We start from the raw sequence: 19,097 nt of genomic DNA, 5'->3' as shown, positions 1-19,097 counted from the left end.
ACAAACCAGAAATATCAAAGAATGGCATTTGTATTTCCCTTTCAAAAAGAGAAGATCTTTTACAACCTGGAAAACTCAGCATCTTCAGACTGGTTTGCGCCCTCAGGGTCTTTGTCAACCTATCATTAAGCAACAATGTGGAAACTATTCACAGGGAGAGATTTTGCAATATTTTTAATATATTCCTGAGACACCTTTGTTTCATTCCTTTCTCTGTTATGGATTTAAGTTACAGGGTACAGAATGTTTATCCCCTCCACCCCCAAGTAAATTTTTTAAAAAAGTGATCTGGTATGATCCTAAATTTCTTATAAAGTTGCAGTAGAAAGACTTTTTTATACCTTTAAGGTACATGGAAGATCCAGACAGTGTGAATCATAAGTCTGAATAATTTTGAGTAAGCTTGTATAGACACTTATTTTTATATTCTTTGGCCTTACACTCACTTAAACTCTACCTTGAAAGGCTTCAACAACTTAGAGATTAAATCATAAGTTATTAAGTCATTAATTTAACCATTTAAGCCTCTAAAATCAACACACATTCCCTTCCCCCTCAAGTCAATTTGCAAGAGATTAAAATAATAAAAATGATAATATCTTATACTTACAAAGTACCTTTGATCCTAGCCCCAGCCCAAAATAATTCGGTAAACTTTATAGAAAAGTAGTACTCCTTCCACCCACAACTCAAAAAAAGATATATGTAAAATACAAACAGGCATCTAGTTAAAAACCTCAGCGTAAACAACATCAGAGAAGAAGAATGACTGTTGCTTCTGAACATTTATATGGGAGAGATACGTGGAAATGCAATTATATCAAAAAGAAAATTGGCTAGAATTAGTTTTGCAGTTAGATGGATTTTATAATGAACACAAGTTTGCTGAGGTTTATTTTTTTTCCCCATGTTTAATCCTTCAGCTAAATGATATACAAGAAGTACTTGATACACAAATGATACACAAAAATACTTCTTGGGGGTCTTAATTCATTGACTCTCTAAGAAGAACAAGAGCCATCTCCTCAGAAATCCCTAGTTACACTGCACGACTATCTTCTTTTTAGCACAGTGACTGGGAGTAAGTAGTTAAGTGCTTAATAAATTCTTGCTGACTTGACTTGTTGACAATTCAACCAAATTCAATTCAATAAATTTTAAGTACAAGGTATGTACTGGAGATATTTGTAAACATTAAGCAGTAAGCTATACTTTCAATGCATTCACAATCAAAGTAGGGGAAACTACCTCTTGCCTCTTTGGCAGACCTGCAGACCTCTTGAAGTTCACAGTATCACCAGGCATACTTCAAGCCTCCCCAGGACACCAACAGGTTCCTGTTCATGGCTACCATAAGATGGGTTTCCAGAAGACCCCTTCTAAGACACAACAACAAGGCAGGACAGGCAACTGAGGGCTATGCCAAAACCAGGAGGATCAACTGTGAACCATCTAATGACCTGGCTTCATGATCAGCCCCCCTTGCCGTTGCTCTTTCTGGATTCATTTCCCACTGGGATGCCATGGATGCCATTTCCTTTTACTCTCCTCATTTCTATGACACCAGACTCCTGACTGCCAAAGAACAGAATCTCCCCCTAAAACCAGCTGTCTACTCCCACATTCCTATCTACCTCAATCTCTCTAGATCTGCCTGCTGCTTCAACTGTGCCCTCTAGGACTCCGTAATTAACAAACTTCTTCTCCTCTAACACTGGTTCTTCTCTTGCTCCTTCCATCTTCTGGCATTTGCTGAGACCTGATTCCCCTAGGATCATAACTGTATCCCTGGACAGCCTTTTCTTGTATTTTGGCTGCACTTTGATTTATACTGCAAACTCACTGGGTGAGATGAGAAATCACTATCGTCCTTGCTCCCCACAGATGTTTTTAGACTCTCCCTCCCTCTGCTGCCAATACTTAGCAATCTTTCTTCCTCTGCAGTTCATGCAATTCAAATTTACCACAGAATCCAGATTCTATCAACCATTTCCCTATTGACTCCCCACCTCTCCAGGTTTTCCTTCCTTCCCCTTGTCTCTGGTTCACAATTTCCATGTCACTTCAATTCCTGCCCTCATTCTACAGGCATTCAAAATGCATGCTGATGTTCTTTCATATATCCCAACTTCTCAGTTCCTCAATCTATTCAACACCAGCGACCTACTCCACCTCAGCCACGCAGAGATGGTCTTATCCTAGATCTTGCCATCACCCACAAGTGTTCCACTTCCATGCTCAAGAACCAGGAGGCTACTTTACAGATCATAATCTTTTATCATTCCATCACTATCTACGCTTTCCTCTTTCTAAATCTATTTTTCATCCTTAGCATAATCTCCAACCCCTTTTGACCAAGGGCCCTTACTGTTTGTGTCCTTTTGGCATTATGGTAAAGCTTACGGACCTTTTCTCAAAAGAATGGTTTTAAATACATAAAATATACAGGATTAAAAAGGAAACCAAAGGTTAATGAAAATAAAGATGTAATTTGTTTTCCCCATTGAAGTTCATGAATGCCCTGTAATCTATCCACAGACTCTTTGGGAGTCCAGGATCCCAGGTTAAGAACCCATTCTATACTATCCCAGACCTTCACCCCTCCACTGGATACACTGTCTTCCCTTTCAAATCCCAATTGTTTGGTGAGCCAGTTTAACCTGACACTACCCTATACTATCAAATCCTTTCTTCCCTTGTCCAAACACCAACCAAACCTTGTCAAACCACAACCCTAGATTACTTCCACCATCCGATTCCTTTGATTCTACTTACATGCTGCTGAACAAAATCAGGAAATCATACAATCATGCTCAATCAGTCCCAAAGGAAGGGGGAAAAAAGTATATAAATAAAAAGATATAAACAGGATAAATTGGGGATAATCTCAGAGGGAAGTCAATGAGATTAAAGAAGACTGAAAAAGGCTTTTGTAGAAGATGGGACTTGAGTTGAGATTTGGAGCCAGGGAAGTGAGGAAGAGATGAGGAAAGAGATAGTGGCATTCCAGACATAAGGGATAACCAATGAAAAGGCTCAGAGTTGAGTGATGGAATGCCATGTTCAAAGAACAGCAAGGAGGCCAGTGTCACTACACTGAAAAGTACATGAAGGGGTCTAAGATGTAAGATGACTGGAAAGGTAGGAAGGGGACAGACAGATTATGAAGGACATTAAAAGTCGAACAGAGGATTTTCTATTTGATTCTGGAGGTAATAGGGAGCCACTAGAGTTAACTGTTTGTGGGTGGGGTGGGTTGTGATACAGTCAGAGCTATGTTTTAGAAAAATCAATTTGACAGCTACAGGAAGGATGGATTAGAGTAGGGAGGTACACGGAGAGCAAAAAGCAGGCTACTGAAATAGTCTAGGTGTGAGGTGATGAAGGGCTGCACCAGAGTGGCAGCAGTGTCTCGGAAGAGAAGGAAATATCCAAGAGATGTTACAAAGGTAGAAATGACAGGAAGTGACACTGATAGGATATGACAGAATGAGAGAGAGAGAGGCAGAAGTTGAGGAGTCCACTAAAAGTTTATGTCAGCTAATTTCAACTGGGACCTCACTGAAGCAAGGCAATACCACTATCCCTCCCTAAGTGATTCTCTATTCCATTCAACACAGTGCCTGTTCCAAGCCTCTTCTCAAGTGTCCCACAACTACTCATCATCCCACCAGCTCAACTGAGATCTTGCCTCAGACTTCACCTAAAAAACCTGAGGCAATTAACCAATAATTCCTTCTTCTCCCCTCTTCATCATCTCATATCCCTCTGATAATTCTATTCCCTCCTTAACTCTAGTGTCTGATGAAGAGGACACCATTCTATCTGTCAAAGGAAATCACTTAACATGTAAACTTAATACCATCCCTTTACATCTTTTCTAGTAAATAGATCCACTAGCATCCCTATCATGTCCTCATCTTCAATATCTCTTTATCTACTGGTCCCTTTCCAGATGTCTACAAACACACCTAAGTCTCCTCTCTCCTTAAAAAGAAATCCTTATGAAAATGATAAATGTTGGGGAAGATGTGGGAAAATTGGAACACTGATGGATTGCTGGTGGAGTTGTGAACTGATCCAACAATTCTGGAGTGCAATTTGGAACTATGCACAAAGTACAATCAAACTGTACATACCTTTAATTTTTTTAATTTTTTTAATTTTTAATTTTTTTGCTTTTAGGCAATTGGGGTTAAGTGACTTGCCCAGGGTCACACAGCTAGTAAGTGTCAAATGTTTGGTCTGAGGCCGGATTTGAATTCAGGTCCTCCTGACTTCAGGGCCGGTGCTCTATCTACTGCACCACCTAGCTGCCCCCTGTACATACCTTTTAATCCAGCAACACCACTACTAGGTCTGTATCCCAAAGAGATTATAAAAAAGGGAAAATGATCCACTTGTCCAAAAATATTTATAGCAGCTCTTTCTGTGGCGGCAAAGAATTGGAATTGGAGGGGATACCCATCAACTGGGGAATAGTTGAATAAGTTGTGGTATATGAATGTAACGGAATACTATTGTGTTACAAGAAATGATAAGCAGGCTGATTTCAGAAAAATCTGCAAAGGCTTAAATTAACTGATGCTGAGTGATGTGAGCAGAACCAGGAGAACATTGCATACAGTAACAGCAACGTTGTGCAATGATCAACTTTGATAGACTTAACTCTTCTCAGCAATACAATAATCTGAAGACAATTCTAAAAGACTCATGAAGGAAAATGCTATCCACATCCAGAGAGAAAGAACTACGAAGTCTGATGCATACTATTTTCTCTTTTTTTGCTGTTGTTTTTTCTTTCTTGTGGCTTTCCCCTTTTGTTCTGATTCTTCTTTAACAACATGACTACCGTGGAATCATGTTTAATATGATTGAACATGTATGGCCTATATCAGATTGCCTGCTGTTGCAGGGAGGGGGAAGGGGAGGAGGGAGAAAAAAATTTGGAACTCAAATCTTACAAAAGTGAATGTTGAAAACTATCTTTACATGTAATTGAAAAAATAAAATACTATTAAGTGGGAAAAAATGCTAAGATACAGAAAAAAAAGAGCAGGGACTATGCCATTTTTAATCTTCGTAACCCTAGGAACTAAGACAGTCATGCATACAAGAGCTGGTGAATAAATGCTGGGTTTAATTTTTAAAAAATCCGTACTGGATTTTACCATACCCATTGCCTATCATCCTATATTTCTCCTTGGGAAGGAGAAACAGAATTTGGAACTCAAATCTTAATTTAAAAAAATGTTAAAAATTGTTTTAAACATGTGATTGAGAGAAAAATAAAACACATATTAAAAAAAGGAAAAAAATTCTTTTGAAAAAGTTATCGATTCTAGATGCCTCTACTTTCATACCTCTCATTTTCTTCTAAATAGTCTAAGCTAAACACTTTGTGTCACCGGGGCTTTTGCAAAAGTCTTCTAATTGGACATTTTACCTCAAGGACAGGTCCAATCCAATAAGATCTCATCCTTCAACTCAAAATTCCCCTCCAAAATTACCAATGCTCTTTTTAACTGTTAAATCTAATGACCTTTTCTCATTCTTCATGCACTCTTCTCTGCAGCATTCAATACTGCAGACCAACTTTTCCTAGATACTCTTTCCCCTCTGCATTTTTCTGATTCTGCTCCCTTGGTTCTCCTCTTACTTGTCTGACTGTTCCTTCTTAGTCTCCTTTGCTCAATCTCCATACACGTCAACCCAAAGCTTTGCCCTGGGTCCCCTTGTCTTTTCTCTGTATACTGTCTCCCTTGGTGATCTCGTCAGCTCCCACTGGTTCAATTACAATCTAAATACAAATGATTCACAGATCTATTTATCTAGCACTAGTCTCTCTCCTGAGTTCCACTGCCACATCACCAATTGCCCGGACATTTCAAGCTGGACGTTTTTACATGTATCTGAAACTCAGTATGTTCACCATAGAACTCATCTTTTACCTCAAAATCATCCCTCTTTCTTTCTCACATTCTTATTACTCATCTTTCTCTTCTGTTTATTTTAGTTTTTTTTCTTTGATTCATGGTCCTTATACTTATTAGTGCATCTTTAGCCCCTCTGTTTCCTCATGGAATTAAAGATTCCAAGGTAGCTACTTTGGATTTGTTCTTCTAAACAGTTTCTACTAGTGCCTTGTAAATCTTGCCCCTGGATCCCTTCTTCTTCTGTGCCTCACTCTTAGAAATACCAATTCCTGCAGGTAATTAGAAGATATTGCCCCATCCTGACTGCGCAGTTCATCATCAGTCTTTTCCTTTCCCATGGTCATTTCCCCCCCATTTACCTCAAAATTTCATCTCTTACTCAGTGCTCTCCTTTACTTCTGGGCGTCAGTTGTCTCCAGGAAGTCTTATTTCCCTTCTCCTAAGCTATGATGCCCCTCCTGATCACTGCCTTATTGTGGTGGAGGGGCTTGTGCAGCTCAATGAAACTATGAACTATGCTGTGCAGGGTTACCCAAGATGGACAGGTCAAAGTGGAGAGTTCAGACAAAAGGTGATCCACTAGAAAAGGAAATGGTAAACCACTCCAGTACCTTTGCCAAGAAAACTCCATGGACAGTATTAAAATGATAAAAAAAAAAGACATCATAAGATAAGCACCTCAGGTTGAAAGGTATCTAACACATTACAGGGGAAGAGTGGAGGCCCACCACAAATAGTTCCAGGAAGAATGAAACAGCTGGGCCAAAGCCAAAAGGAAGTTCAGTCGCAGATGTGTCTGGTGATGAAAGAAAAGTCTGACGTTGCAAAGATCAATATTGCATAGGAACCTGTTAAGATCTATGAACCTGGGTAAGTTGGATGTGGACAAACAGGAGATGGAAAGAGTAAACATTACTCTCCTGGGTGTCAGTATACTTAAATGGATGGGAATGGGTGAATTTAAATCAGGTGATCATTACATATACTACCGTGGGAAAGAAACTACTACTGTTAGAAAAGATGGAGTAGTCTTCATAGTCAATAAAAGGGTGAGAAAAACAGTACGGGGGTGTAATATCCCAAATGAACAAATGATATCTATTCAAATCCAAGAAAAACCACTTAACATCACAGCAATATGAGTCTATGCTCTAATTACTGATCCTGAAGAGGCCAAAGTTGCTTGATTCTATGAAGACTTACAATATCTTCTAGAAATCACACACACAAACACACACAAACACACACAATGTCACATTCATCATAGGGGACTTGAATGCTAAATTGGGAAATTTAAAGATAATTGGAATAACAGGCAAGTTTGGCCTTGGAGTACAAAATGAAGTAGGCCAGAAAGTAACATATTTTTGTTAAGATAACTTGCTGGTCATAGCAAACGCTCTTTTCCAACAACCCAAAAGGTGACTGCTTTCTTCTTTCATGTGGATATCACAGATGGTCAATACGGAAAACCATCTGTGTTCAGAAATTCTGGGCAGTTTTTTTGTATTATTATGTTCAGGTTTTTTGATTTGCTTTGTTCTTATGTGAGACCTAGAATACTTAAGCTGTTTCTGTGCACCCTGACATGAGATTAAAATGTTTTGTGTCTATGGAAACCAGGTTTTCCATTAACATTACTGTCTTTTGTTTCTCTTTTTCCAGATTGTACTTCACTTCTATGTATTTGCATTCCACTCAGTTATTCTCTCTTTTGTTTCTTTGGTGAGATTTGCCACTGTAAGTTCAAGTTTTTCTATTCCCCTAATTATTTCTGCTGAGCATGCCATAAATTCTGCTTTTACAATTCTTATTTCTCTTTTAAAACACCATTTTCCTTCCTGGTCACCTAGGCTTGCAAGCTCAGTGTCATCCTCAATTCTGTACTCTTCCTTACCCTGCATATCCAATCAGTTGCCAAATCTTGTCATTTTTTCCCCTACAACATCTGTCATATATGTCTGCCTTTCTCTACTCACATACCCAACCACATGCTAGTTCAGGCCCTCATCACTTCTCACCTGCTCCATTGCAACAGACTTGTAATTGGACTTTTTGTCTCAAGTCTCTTCCTACTCCTTCAAATACACCCAACTACTGAAATTATTTCTTAAAGCATAGGCCTAACCATGTCACTTCCTTAACTTGATAAAGCACAATGGCTACCTATTGCTTTTAAGATCAAATATAAACTCTTCTATTTGGCATTTAAAGCCCATTTCCATCTTTCTATTCCTTCAGCACATTACTCTCCTCCACACACTTGACTATCCAGCCATACTGGCCTACCTGCTGTTATTCACACACACCATTCCTTCTGTTCTCTTCATACCACTGCACTGTCTGTTTGCCATACCTGAAATGTTCTTCTTTCTTCCCCCTCTTAGAATCCCTGGCTTCTTTTAAGACTCAGCTCAAATTCTACCTTCTGCAGGAAGCCCTTCTTGGCTGTCTACTCTCCCTCAGCTCCTTCTATTTTAAGGTTATCTTCCACCTGCTCTACATGGACCAATTCGTGTCCATATTATCAACTTCCATTAGAATACAAGTTGTTTGCTTATTGTGTTTCAGGTTGGTGTTTTAAAAAGACATTTTAAAAAATCTCATATCTTAGTATATCACATCAATGTTAGAGGAACTGCTTAAAGTTATAGGAGGAAGAGATAATAGCTCTGGGCATTAGGAAGGAGGGGATGGGAGATGGTGTGGAACTGACCATAAGGAAGAAGTATCTTAGTCAATCATCTCAGTCACCCTTTCATCTAGTCCTATGAGAATGGGGCTTTAATAGGCCCTCGGGCCCTCTGTGATGGGAGTTAGGGCTAGACTGGAGTGTTATAGAAAGAAAGCTGCTCTGACATCTACTCTGGGGTTTAGTGGACCTTTTAGATACCCTACACTGTAGATGCCAGGCTCTGACTCTCTCAGAACAAAGCCAAGCTTCCTTACATACAAATATTAACTTGTTCTTCCCTAATCTCTCCTAAAGGAAGTGGGAGTAGGAGGCATGGGTTGGTAGTGATTGGTTGCTGTTATATATTATGGGTGTGGGAAATGGACTTCAATGCAGAGCAATCTTGTTGGAAAAAAAAATATGTGAAGGGGAGAGGGAGAAGTCATTCCTCACTCCCCACCTCTAACTACACACACACACACACACACACACACACACACACACACACACACACACACACACACCCCTCTACTTTAGCTTGTTCTCCAACCTAGTTTTTGTATTCACTGATATTGTTTTGGAAATAAACAACCTAACCCCTTCTTTACCCCCCTCCCCACTCCACCTCACAAAAATAAAGACCATGAACTCCTTATAAGCAGGTGCTGCTAATGCCTTTCTTTGTACCCTCGACGCTTACCAGTTTCTGGCTTATATTAAGGGCCTAGTAAATGCTTGTTTATAGTGGGGGTTTTTTTCAGCTTCTATAGATATCTTTTGCTTCCTTGGCTCTTTAAACATTTTTTTTAATAACATGAAAAAGATTCCAAAGTTCTGATACATATATACTGACCTGATAGAACCCACATAATAAACCTAACGCTTTAATAGTCAGGAAGTAGTTAATCAAAATAAATCTGGACACAAACTGTACCCCAACAATATATTCCAGACGGTCAAGAAGCAATTGTCTGCCACCTACCAAGACAAAAGGCTAATTTCTCACATTTCATCTCTTTCCCATTTGCCATTTTCTCTCTTCTACCTGCTCCCTAAAGAAACAATGAGGTAATCCCGGTCCACATATTTGCCAATTCTTGTTCTGGAAGCAATGATACTTCTATCATTGTATCGATGTATCAATGATACATTCTATCATCTATACATTCTATCAAGAAAAGCATCTTGGACTACTTTACCAGGTAGCAATCCAATCTTTAAGACTATTTTCCCTCAAATCCAAAATATCCCCACACATTTCCTCATCTTATTGTTCATACCCTTGTAAAGGCAAACAAGAGAAAACAGAATTAAGTTGAATAATAATAACAAGTATAGCTATTCATATTATCTCATTTGATCTTCACAATGGCCCTTTGGGTTTGGTATTATTATCCTCATTTTATAGATGAGGAAACTGAGGCTAGGAGAGGGTTAAGTGACTTGCATAGGGATACACAGCAAGGGAGTGTCTGAGGCAGGACTGAAACTCACATGCTTTCTATGTAGGGATGTTGGTGGGCGTACTGGAATATCAATGAAAACATTGGCTACCAGACAGCAAGTGGAAGTCTCTATCCTTGGAGTTTATTTTTACCTTTTCCATTCCTTTTCCCTCTCTTTTTCTCAAAGAACAGACACCAACCCATCCTGTATAACTGAGATTTTGACCTTCCTGAAAATAAGAAACTGGACCAAATGATCTCTTAAGGTCATTTTCTAGCTCTACCATTCTATTCTGTGTCTTTCTATTCATTGATGCTTCAGTGTCCAGATATAGAACATAACAGTCCTTAGCTATGCATATGAGGAAAGAGAGTACAAAAGGAAGAGAAAACAGCTTTCTTTAAGTTGATATTTAGACTATGAATCACAGGTTGCATCCAACCTTCCTTATTTAGTCTTTGAGACAATACTACTTATCTGCTCTTCAATTTGACTGTTCTTTGCTCATGTTCAAATAATCTGATTTGCAAATCATAACATGTATTTTTTTGTCCATTTCAAGTGCTAAGCAGCACAGTCCTGTGCACTCCTTCAATGCCTACCCTTCCCTCTCTTGTCCTTAGTGAATGTATACTCAAAGAATGAAAACTAACTTTAATATCTGCTTTTAAAAAAACATGATAAACAACTTAAATCTATTAGAAAATAATCACCTAGTGCACTCCAAAGTTAATTATTGATAACCTCCGAAATATTCAAACCACTGCTTCTCTGAATTACTTCAGATACTTGGCAGGAGACTATATTGTATTCAAGAAGCATCTTGTTGCTATAACAAATATGTAAAACCAAAAGAAAAGGAATTAAAATTAAAGCAAAAATTTTGATACCTTCTTCATGGCCTGACATTTGGCTGTTTCAGAAAAGCCAATCATTTTATCAGGGGAACAGATCTTGATGAAGGGGAAGTTGGATTCCTCTGAAATCTTTGCTGCTAAAGCTGTCTTTCCACTGTGAGGAGGGCCTGCATAAAGATACAACACATCATCTAGGATAGTAAAAAACGCTGCAACAAATTTTAAACTTTTATTACTGAGTTCTGAGGCCTTAAATTAGTCCCTAACATTTCCTACCACAACCTCATGGTAGCTACTCTGCCTCAGCAGCACCTATATTTAATAAACTGATTATCATTCCCCCCACATATGTTATATGTCCCCATTTATGGTCTTTTTAAAAAAATTTGATTAAACAAATAAAATTTAAGTTTTCTAACTAAAAATGCTTTATTACCCCCCTTCTCCATGAAAATTTTTGTAAGTCTCAATCTATATCAATGCTTGTCATCATAAGTCTGTCTAACTACTTGTTTCTAAGAATTTTATATCTTAATTGATGGTTGTGGGGGAAAATGATCATCAGAAAACCAATTCCCTTCCCAAAGATGATATACTGAAAAAAACCTTTCCTTCTGATGAAGATCAGTCATGAAATTTACTCCTGAAAGGGGTTTTGTCATATAAGTTTATCCTTAAAGACTCATTAATATAAAATTTTGTTAGAAAACCTTTTTAAACTCTAAGATGCTATCAGGCAACCTACCTCCTTAAAAGATCAACTGATACTTGTGCTGCTTCAGTTTACAAAGTACTTCACATGGAGCTCACCTGGCCCATACTACAAGTCTCCCTCTAAGGCAAGGTCAGGTACTTCTATCGTAAAATATCTCTATTTTTCATTTAAGTAAACAGACTCATGCAAATTAAACGACCAGTCCAAAATCATACTGTCAGGAATTATACAGCACATCAGCCTAGGTCCTCTAACACTAAGCTTCATCCACAAAATTATGCAGCTTTCCTGTATCTGTCACAAGATACAGAGCTTATGAAAGTTATGAAAAATTCTCTCTAGAAAGGCTCTTTTCATCTATCTCACAGGATAAAAGTGAATTTGTATCACTGATAAAGTAGGTATTTGGCACCTTTTCCTTCTTTCAGTAGACTAAACTCTTGAGGTACCACAAGAAAAAAAAATTTAAATTAAAGTCCTACCTTCAAGGTAGTGATAATCCATTCGGAAAGACTAGACCACCACAGCAAAGTAATTAGAAAGTAACAGAGAACTATAATCTAGTGATAAGTAGATAATAGGGACTTTAAATGAAAAAGGAGTTTGTTTAGAGGAGGGAAGAATTACAAATGTTATTCTATGAAACTATTAATAGCAGGAAAATATCAAGCTATGTGCAATAAGGTTGTAAAAGACTCACTTATTTTAGAAACTAAACAAGTCTCAGTTTAATTTTTCTAAAAACCTTATAAGTAGTCATAAAAAGATTATGGTTCTGTATCACTCTCATATTCTATTTCTTGTTACCAACACTTCAGCCCATCACCTTTCTTACCTTCCAAAAGAACGCTAACCAAAGGTGTTCGGTCACTGTTTTTAGTCTGCTGCACCAACAACTCACCATCTTCTAGCACTCTAGTGACTGGGTCACCCCATTTGATGATACCATTCATGATGTAACTTGCATAATCCTCTTGGTTTGTTCCAAATGCCTGTTTTGGAAAAGGGCAGTTCAAAGAACAGTAGTCATCAGAATGAAAGAAAAGAAAGAAAGTAAGAAAAGCATTTAAAAGGCACAGGAGATCATTAGCAATTACCAGTGTACTCAGTACTACCTCGAATCAATGTAACAAGCCTTAAAAGCAAAAGTCTGGGTTGTAATTGCCCACTTACCGTTTTGCCCTTAGGACAAAAAAAAAAATCCCAAATACAACTTTCAGTGATTTGGAGTGGTTTCCAAACGTTTTTGATCCTGCACCCCATTAGTAAAATATTTCTGATCACATACACCAATATATTTATTTATATATTTATGAATATGAATGTTATACTATATATAAAACATATAATATATGTTTGTTTATAAATTATATACATGTACCACTGTACATATATTGTGTACAGCAAAAAATTTAAGAATGAGATAAAATAAACAGTATTTTAAATTTATTTATTGACAGTACAAAAAGATTTTTGTGCTTCCCAAAACATATTAGTTAATAATATTTTCAGTGAAAGCAATGCGATCAAATAGGCTTGATTCTATTTTTTTTTTAATCTTGAAGGTCTGGTTCTAAGTTCAACTTACTCCAATCCTTAGTTTTAACAGCTGTCATAGCCGAAGAAGAGGCCTCACAAAGATGCAGAGACCCAAATGGAAGAAGTGCACTGTTGACTGCACTTATTAAACCATGATATTCATTTTTTAAATTACCATCCACCAATAAGTATACAAAGGTGTTCCTTGAAATTTGGCTAATAAATTACCATCTTGATTTTAGTGTTCAGATGGCAGACATCTCGTCAGTCAATAAGCATTTATTAAGCATCTACTATGTGCCAGGCACAGTGCTAAGCACTGGGATACAAAAAGAAGTAAAAGATAGCACCTGTCCTGAAGAAGCTCACAGTGTAATGGGGGAGGATACAAACAAACATGCACAAATAAACTATATAATGGATTTATAGGAAATAGTTCACAGAAGGATAGAATCAAGAACAGTTTGGAAAAGCTTCCTGCAAAAGATGGCATTTTAGTTAGGCCTTAAAGGAAGCAAGGGACACCAGTAGGCAGAGCAGAGGAGGGGAAGTGTTCCAGGAATGGAGGACAGACAGAGAAAATACATGAAGCCAAGAGGTGAAATGTCGGGTTCATGGAACAGCCAGAAGTCCTGTATCACTGGACTAAAGAGTATGTGTCAGGGAATAAGGTGTAAAAAGACTGGAAAGGTATGAGAGGGCTAGGTTATGAAGGGCTTTGAACACGAAATGGAGAATTTTGTATTTGATCCTACAGGTGACAGGGAGTCACTGGAGTTTACTGACATGGATGAAGCTGTGCTTTAGTAAAATCACTTTAATGACTGAATGGAGAATGGATTGGGGTAAGGAAAGACTTGGATTGGAGCAATGGAATGGCGTATCCACCAGCAGGCTATTGCAATAATACAGGGGTGAGGTGATTAGGGCTTTGCATTAGAGTGGTGGCAGTATCAGACAGAAGGGGGCATATTTCAGACATGCTGCAAAGGTAAAATCAACAGACCTTGTCAACAGCTTGGGTTGGGAGTGGGATGGTGAGAGATAGTGAGAAATCCAGGATGACTCCTAGATTGCCAACATAGGAGACTAGGAGGATGGCATTGTCCTTGACAGCAGTAGCAAAGGTTGGGGGCAGGAGAGAGTTTGAGGGAAAGATAAAGAATTCTGTTTTGGACATGTTGAGTTTAAGATAACTTACTAGACATTTAGTTCAAGATGTCTGAAAGGCAGTTGGGGATATGAAATTGGAGGTCAGCAGAGAGGCTGGGGAAGGATAGGAAGGTCTGAGAATTATAATCACAGAGATGGTAATTAACTCCATGAGAGCTGATGAGATCACCAAGTGAAGTAGTACAGAGGGAGAAGGGAAGAGAGCCCAGGATAGAACCCTGGAAGACACTTAAGGTTAAAGGGCATGACTTGGATGAGGATCCAGCAAAGGAGGCTGAAAAGGATTGGATTGGATAGGTAAGAAGAGGACCAGGAAAGACTAGTGTCCTAAAAATCTAGAGAGAAGAGAGTATCCAGGAAGAGAGTGATCAACAGTGTCAAAGGCCATAGAAAGGTCAAGGAGAATGAGAATTGAGAAAATGCCATTGGATTTGGCAACTAAGAGATAATTAGTAATTTTGGAAAGAGCAGTTTTGGTGGAATGATAAGGTTGGATTGTAAATAGTTAAGAAGAAAGTAGGACGAGAGAAAGTGGAGATACCTATCATAGATGGCCTTTTCAAGGAGTTTAGCCACAAAGGTCAGATGAGATATAGGATGATAGTTAGCAGGGATAAAAAGATTCAATGAGGGTTTTCTGAGAATAGGGGAACCTAGAATGTTTGTAGACAGGAAATAAACCAGCAGTAAGGGAGAAATTCAAGATAAGTGATAGAGTGGGGATGACAGAGGAGGCAATCTGTTGTAAGAGACTAGATGGAATAGAAGCGTTTGAAGAGGTAGAAGGGTTAGCCTTGATAAGGAGTACAGCCACCTCATCATGTGAAACAAGGTTAAGAAGATAGGGGCAGAAGTTATTTAAGTGATGAAACGAGGAAGAGGAAAGAAGAGGGAATTCACAGCAAATGAGTCATTTTTTTTCCCCTTTAAAATATGAGGCTAAGTTCTCTGCTGAAGATGGAGGAAGGATGAAAACGAAGAGCCACTGTGGAGAGTGGGATAGTGAGTTAATAAGGGAGGTAAAGTAGAACTGCCTAGCAGGGAGGGCCCAGTTGAGGTTGTGATGGTAAGATCAAGGAAATGACTATCGTTGTGTGTGACTGAGGCAGGGTGGAGGAGTAGCTTGTGGTGAGTGAACAGGTTGAGGAACTGAGTGTTTAGGGAGTTTGAGGGAAATCAGTATGTTTGTTGTAAATCCCCTAGTATGAGGGAAGGAGTTGGGGAGGAGAGAAAAATTGTGAGCCAGGTACTCAACTTACTAAATTAGGGAAATGACCTGGAGGTCTGCAGGCAGTAGCTACCAAAATTCTGATTGGGTGGCAGAGATGAACTGCATGAACCTTACTAGAAGTTACTGAATGATAGAGGTGGTGATAGTTCTTTACATCATGGCTGGTAGCAGGAGGTGGGAAGTGGCCTTGTACACTGGCATAAATGGAATTCAGCCTGGTCTTCAGGTGACATGGCAACAAGTAGTAGATTCCAGTGTAGGGGGAAGTCCCTTTGGGGGTATTGGTCTGGCTCCTTGTCACCTTCCTTCAGAGTACATGCACCCAGAGTGAGGAAGGTCTGACTCTCTTCTTACTCTTCTCACCCGAGGCAGGAGAGAATGTAGTACATCTAGAAGTGGTAGACTCCCAGGACAGGGAAAAGGTGCTTTAGGACAAGATGGAAGATACCCAGTCCAGCCCCTGGCCATCTTCTCTTGGTTAGAAAGGAATCTTTAAAGCATCATGTTGTTCTACTGAAACAAAAGCTTTTTTTTCTGCAAACAATAAGCATAACAGGGGCTTGTATCCTCTATATTTTCCATGCAATTATGAAATGGTAAAGATGTAGTCCATCATTGAATACTACTCACAAAAAGCTATTTGTTCCCTACTAATGCCCCCAATAAGGATGCCCTCAATTCATGTATAAACATTTTATAAAAATGGGAAATTAAGGGGCAGCTAGGTGGCACAGTGGATAGAGTGCCGGCCCTGAAGTCAGGAGTACCTGAGTTCAAATCCAGCTTCAGACACATAACACTTAGTAGCTGTGTGACTCTGGGCAAGTCACTTAACCCCAATTGCCTCACAAAAGGAAAAAAAATGGGAAATTAAGCATGTAGGTTGGTAGTTATTAACGTACTCACTCCCAGTTCTGGCTTTAATAAGGTATTAGTAAGACTGTACACATTTAGTATATTCCCATCCTTTAGATGATACCTTGTGCATCAATTCCCCAATACCCTCACAATGATGTCTTTTCTAGAATGGAGATCCTCCACATATATTTGGTCTAATTTGGCCATTCTTCTAGGGCTTTTTTTTTTTCCATTTCTACACCACTTATAAACATCTGATACTGTGATGCTAGAGTCCATGTGCAGTGGTTCTAAGGTCCTTGGAGGCAAAAATAATAATCTTTGCAGCCTTTTTTTCCCTTCAGTTTGTAGTCACTTTCAATATTCATCTTTAAATGCCATTGGGATCTCCTCAAACTGGGTCTCCTGCCAAATTTTCTTTAAACTGATTTTACCCTCTGGTGCTTCTCTCTCCATTATGAGATGATACTTCTCATAATCATCCATCATTTTTTGGGAAAGATTTTACAAATCAATTTACAATCTAAACCAATATTGTCTTTGGCTACCATCTCTGCTTGGCAAATATGTAGTCTGCTAAGGCACTTTCTGGGCTTTTCTGGTCTTCTTGCTAAAGCAATTGATTTACATCAGTTAAATTCCATTTCCCATTTTGATTACCAATTAGTCATTTAAACAGGTCAGTATTAAATTATTTCAATTGTATGTTACATCTTTTTCTCTATTTCTCTATATTCTTTCTTCTACCTTTTTACTAAATCTGATTTTTGTTCTGATAAGTTGATGGCCTGATTTTACAGACAATTAATTTAGGAATTTCCCAAATCAACAATGAGTCTTTTCTTGTCTGTTTAAATGTAATCATTAAATATAATTTCTCTTTTTGTGTGTGATGTTATTTGTTGCTCACCACGTCCAGGGCTTACTGGCCACTTCCAAACCATGCTGCCCATACACTAGTTGTCTGCTTCTCACCAGGGCTATTGATTTCTGCCTCTGGAACCCTGGGCTTAATAAGTAAGCTTTCATCTTCCCTTGTCCAGAACCAGCTCACCATATATAACACTTCCTGGCCATCTCTAAACCATGCTACTTCAAATATACCCTTCTCTGCTTCTTTATTCTTCCTCTGCCTCCCACTCTCCCATAGGTTGTTGTCTTCACCTAATAGAATATAAACTTCTAGAGTACAGGGACTGACTCACTTTTATATCTGTATTCAGAGTGCTTGGCACATGCTAAGTGCTTACTAAATGCATTTTAATTTATTCATTCATTCATTTTCTCAAAGAGAGTTTTCATGATGTAAAGGTATGAAGCTTCTAGATAGTCTACAAATCTTTGGCCTCTCTCACTTGTTCTTAAACTACGCTTTTTCACATACTTCTCACCATCTTCACCTTTTTCTGCCTTCACATTAAAGTCACAATTATCAGTATATGTTGATTAAACTTGGAGGGTGTTACTGACTTCTTCACAGATTTTCTTAACTTCATCTTCTGGAATCAATGATGGTGCATAAGCTTCAGTTATTTTATTGTGGTCTTTAGCAAGTGTTCATCATAAGTATGCAGTAGGAGATGTCAAGATATCCCATGAAATAAAATTTCTTATTGCATTTGCACATATAATAGTTAACTTTGCCTTTCTTTCCTTCTCTAAGGCAGGCCTTCTTAAACTTTTTCCACTTGTGATCCCTTCAGCACTTCTTAAACTTCCTAAACCCATATGGGGTTGCGACCCACAGTTTAAGAAGGGCTGCCTAAGGCATGCCTGTTGAACTATCATACATTTAGCTGCAACTGCCTTCTTTCCTTTAGTTTCATGTATAATAAGAATGCTAGAATCAATATCATTTAATTTCTCCAGTAGTATGTCCACTAAGTCACTGGACATGGGCCTCACATTTAGATTCCTGATTTTTTTTGTTGAGCTGTTTTTCTGTCATGTCTGACCCTTCATGAACCCACTTGGAGCTTTCTTGGCAAATATACTGGAGTGATTTACCATTTACTTCTCCAGTTATTTTACATATGAGGAAACTGAGGCAAATTGACTTGCCCAGGGTCACACAGTTATTGAGTATCTGAGGCCAGATTTGAACTCACAAAGAGGAGACTTTCTGACTCCGGGCCTGGCACTCCATCTACTGTGCCACCTAGCTGCTCATATTAAAGTTTAGATCCAGTCTGAAAACTGGCACTCTCTGTTCCCCTTTCTACCGATTAGCTAGTCACTTTAGACACTTAAGGAATCCACACAGGACTGAGAGCCATTTTGTACTGGCAAGGCCTATTAAGTCCAGGTTGTATACAGAGAATCAGAATAAGGAAATACCCCCCCCAGAGCAGTAACATGGTAGAAACTTAAGTCTGAGATCCAGAAAACAAAGTTCTTAAGAGGGAAGAGGGAAGAGTCCACTGACATAGCAGGATAGTCACTTTATGAGACTAGTCTGACATGATAATCAGAACCTGAGAGGATAATAGTAGTCACTGGGAGATGGTTAGTTTTTCTGGCCTGGTAAGAGTCCTCACTTCCTAAATGACTGCTAAGTCCTGGTTCCGGACCATCTCCATAAAAAATAGGGAAGCATCAAGTTTCAGCTTCAGGTGTCCTTGAAAGTCTGTGCAAATTATTTTTCTCTGGCAACAATAAAAAAGATGAT

General features: G+C 38.6%; 1 protein-coding gene across 1 annotated transcript in view; it reads right to left on the bottom strand.

The window, feature by feature from the left end:
- Window positions 1-19,097, bottom strand: part of NSF (N-ethylmaleimide sensitive factor, vesicle fusing ATPase) — a 203,698-nt gene that overhangs the window by 68,836 nt on the left and 115,765 nt on the right. Inside the window, exons 14-15 of the mRNA XM_020997492.1 lie at window positions 12,464-12,620; window positions 10,947-11,080 (exon numbers count right to left, since the gene is read on the bottom strand). Of these exons, the coding sequence (XP_020853151.1) occupies window positions 10,947-11,080; window positions 12,464-12,620 (291 nt within the window). The remainder of the gene's footprint in view (window positions 1-10,946; window positions 11,081-12,463; window positions 12,621-19,097) is intronic.

This window comes from Phascolarctos cinereus, unplaced genomic scaffold (genome assembly GCF_003287225.1).
Source record: "Phascolarctos cinereus isolate Bilbo 61053 unplaced genomic scaffold, phaCin_HiC Scaffold_5;HRSCAF=322, whole genome shotgun sequence".
NCBI classification, from domain to species: domain Eukaryota; kingdom Metazoa; phylum Chordata; class Mammalia; order Diprotodontia; family Phascolarctidae; genus Phascolarctos; species Phascolarctos cinereus.
This window is presented reverse-complemented; position numbering and strand designations above follow the sequence as displayed.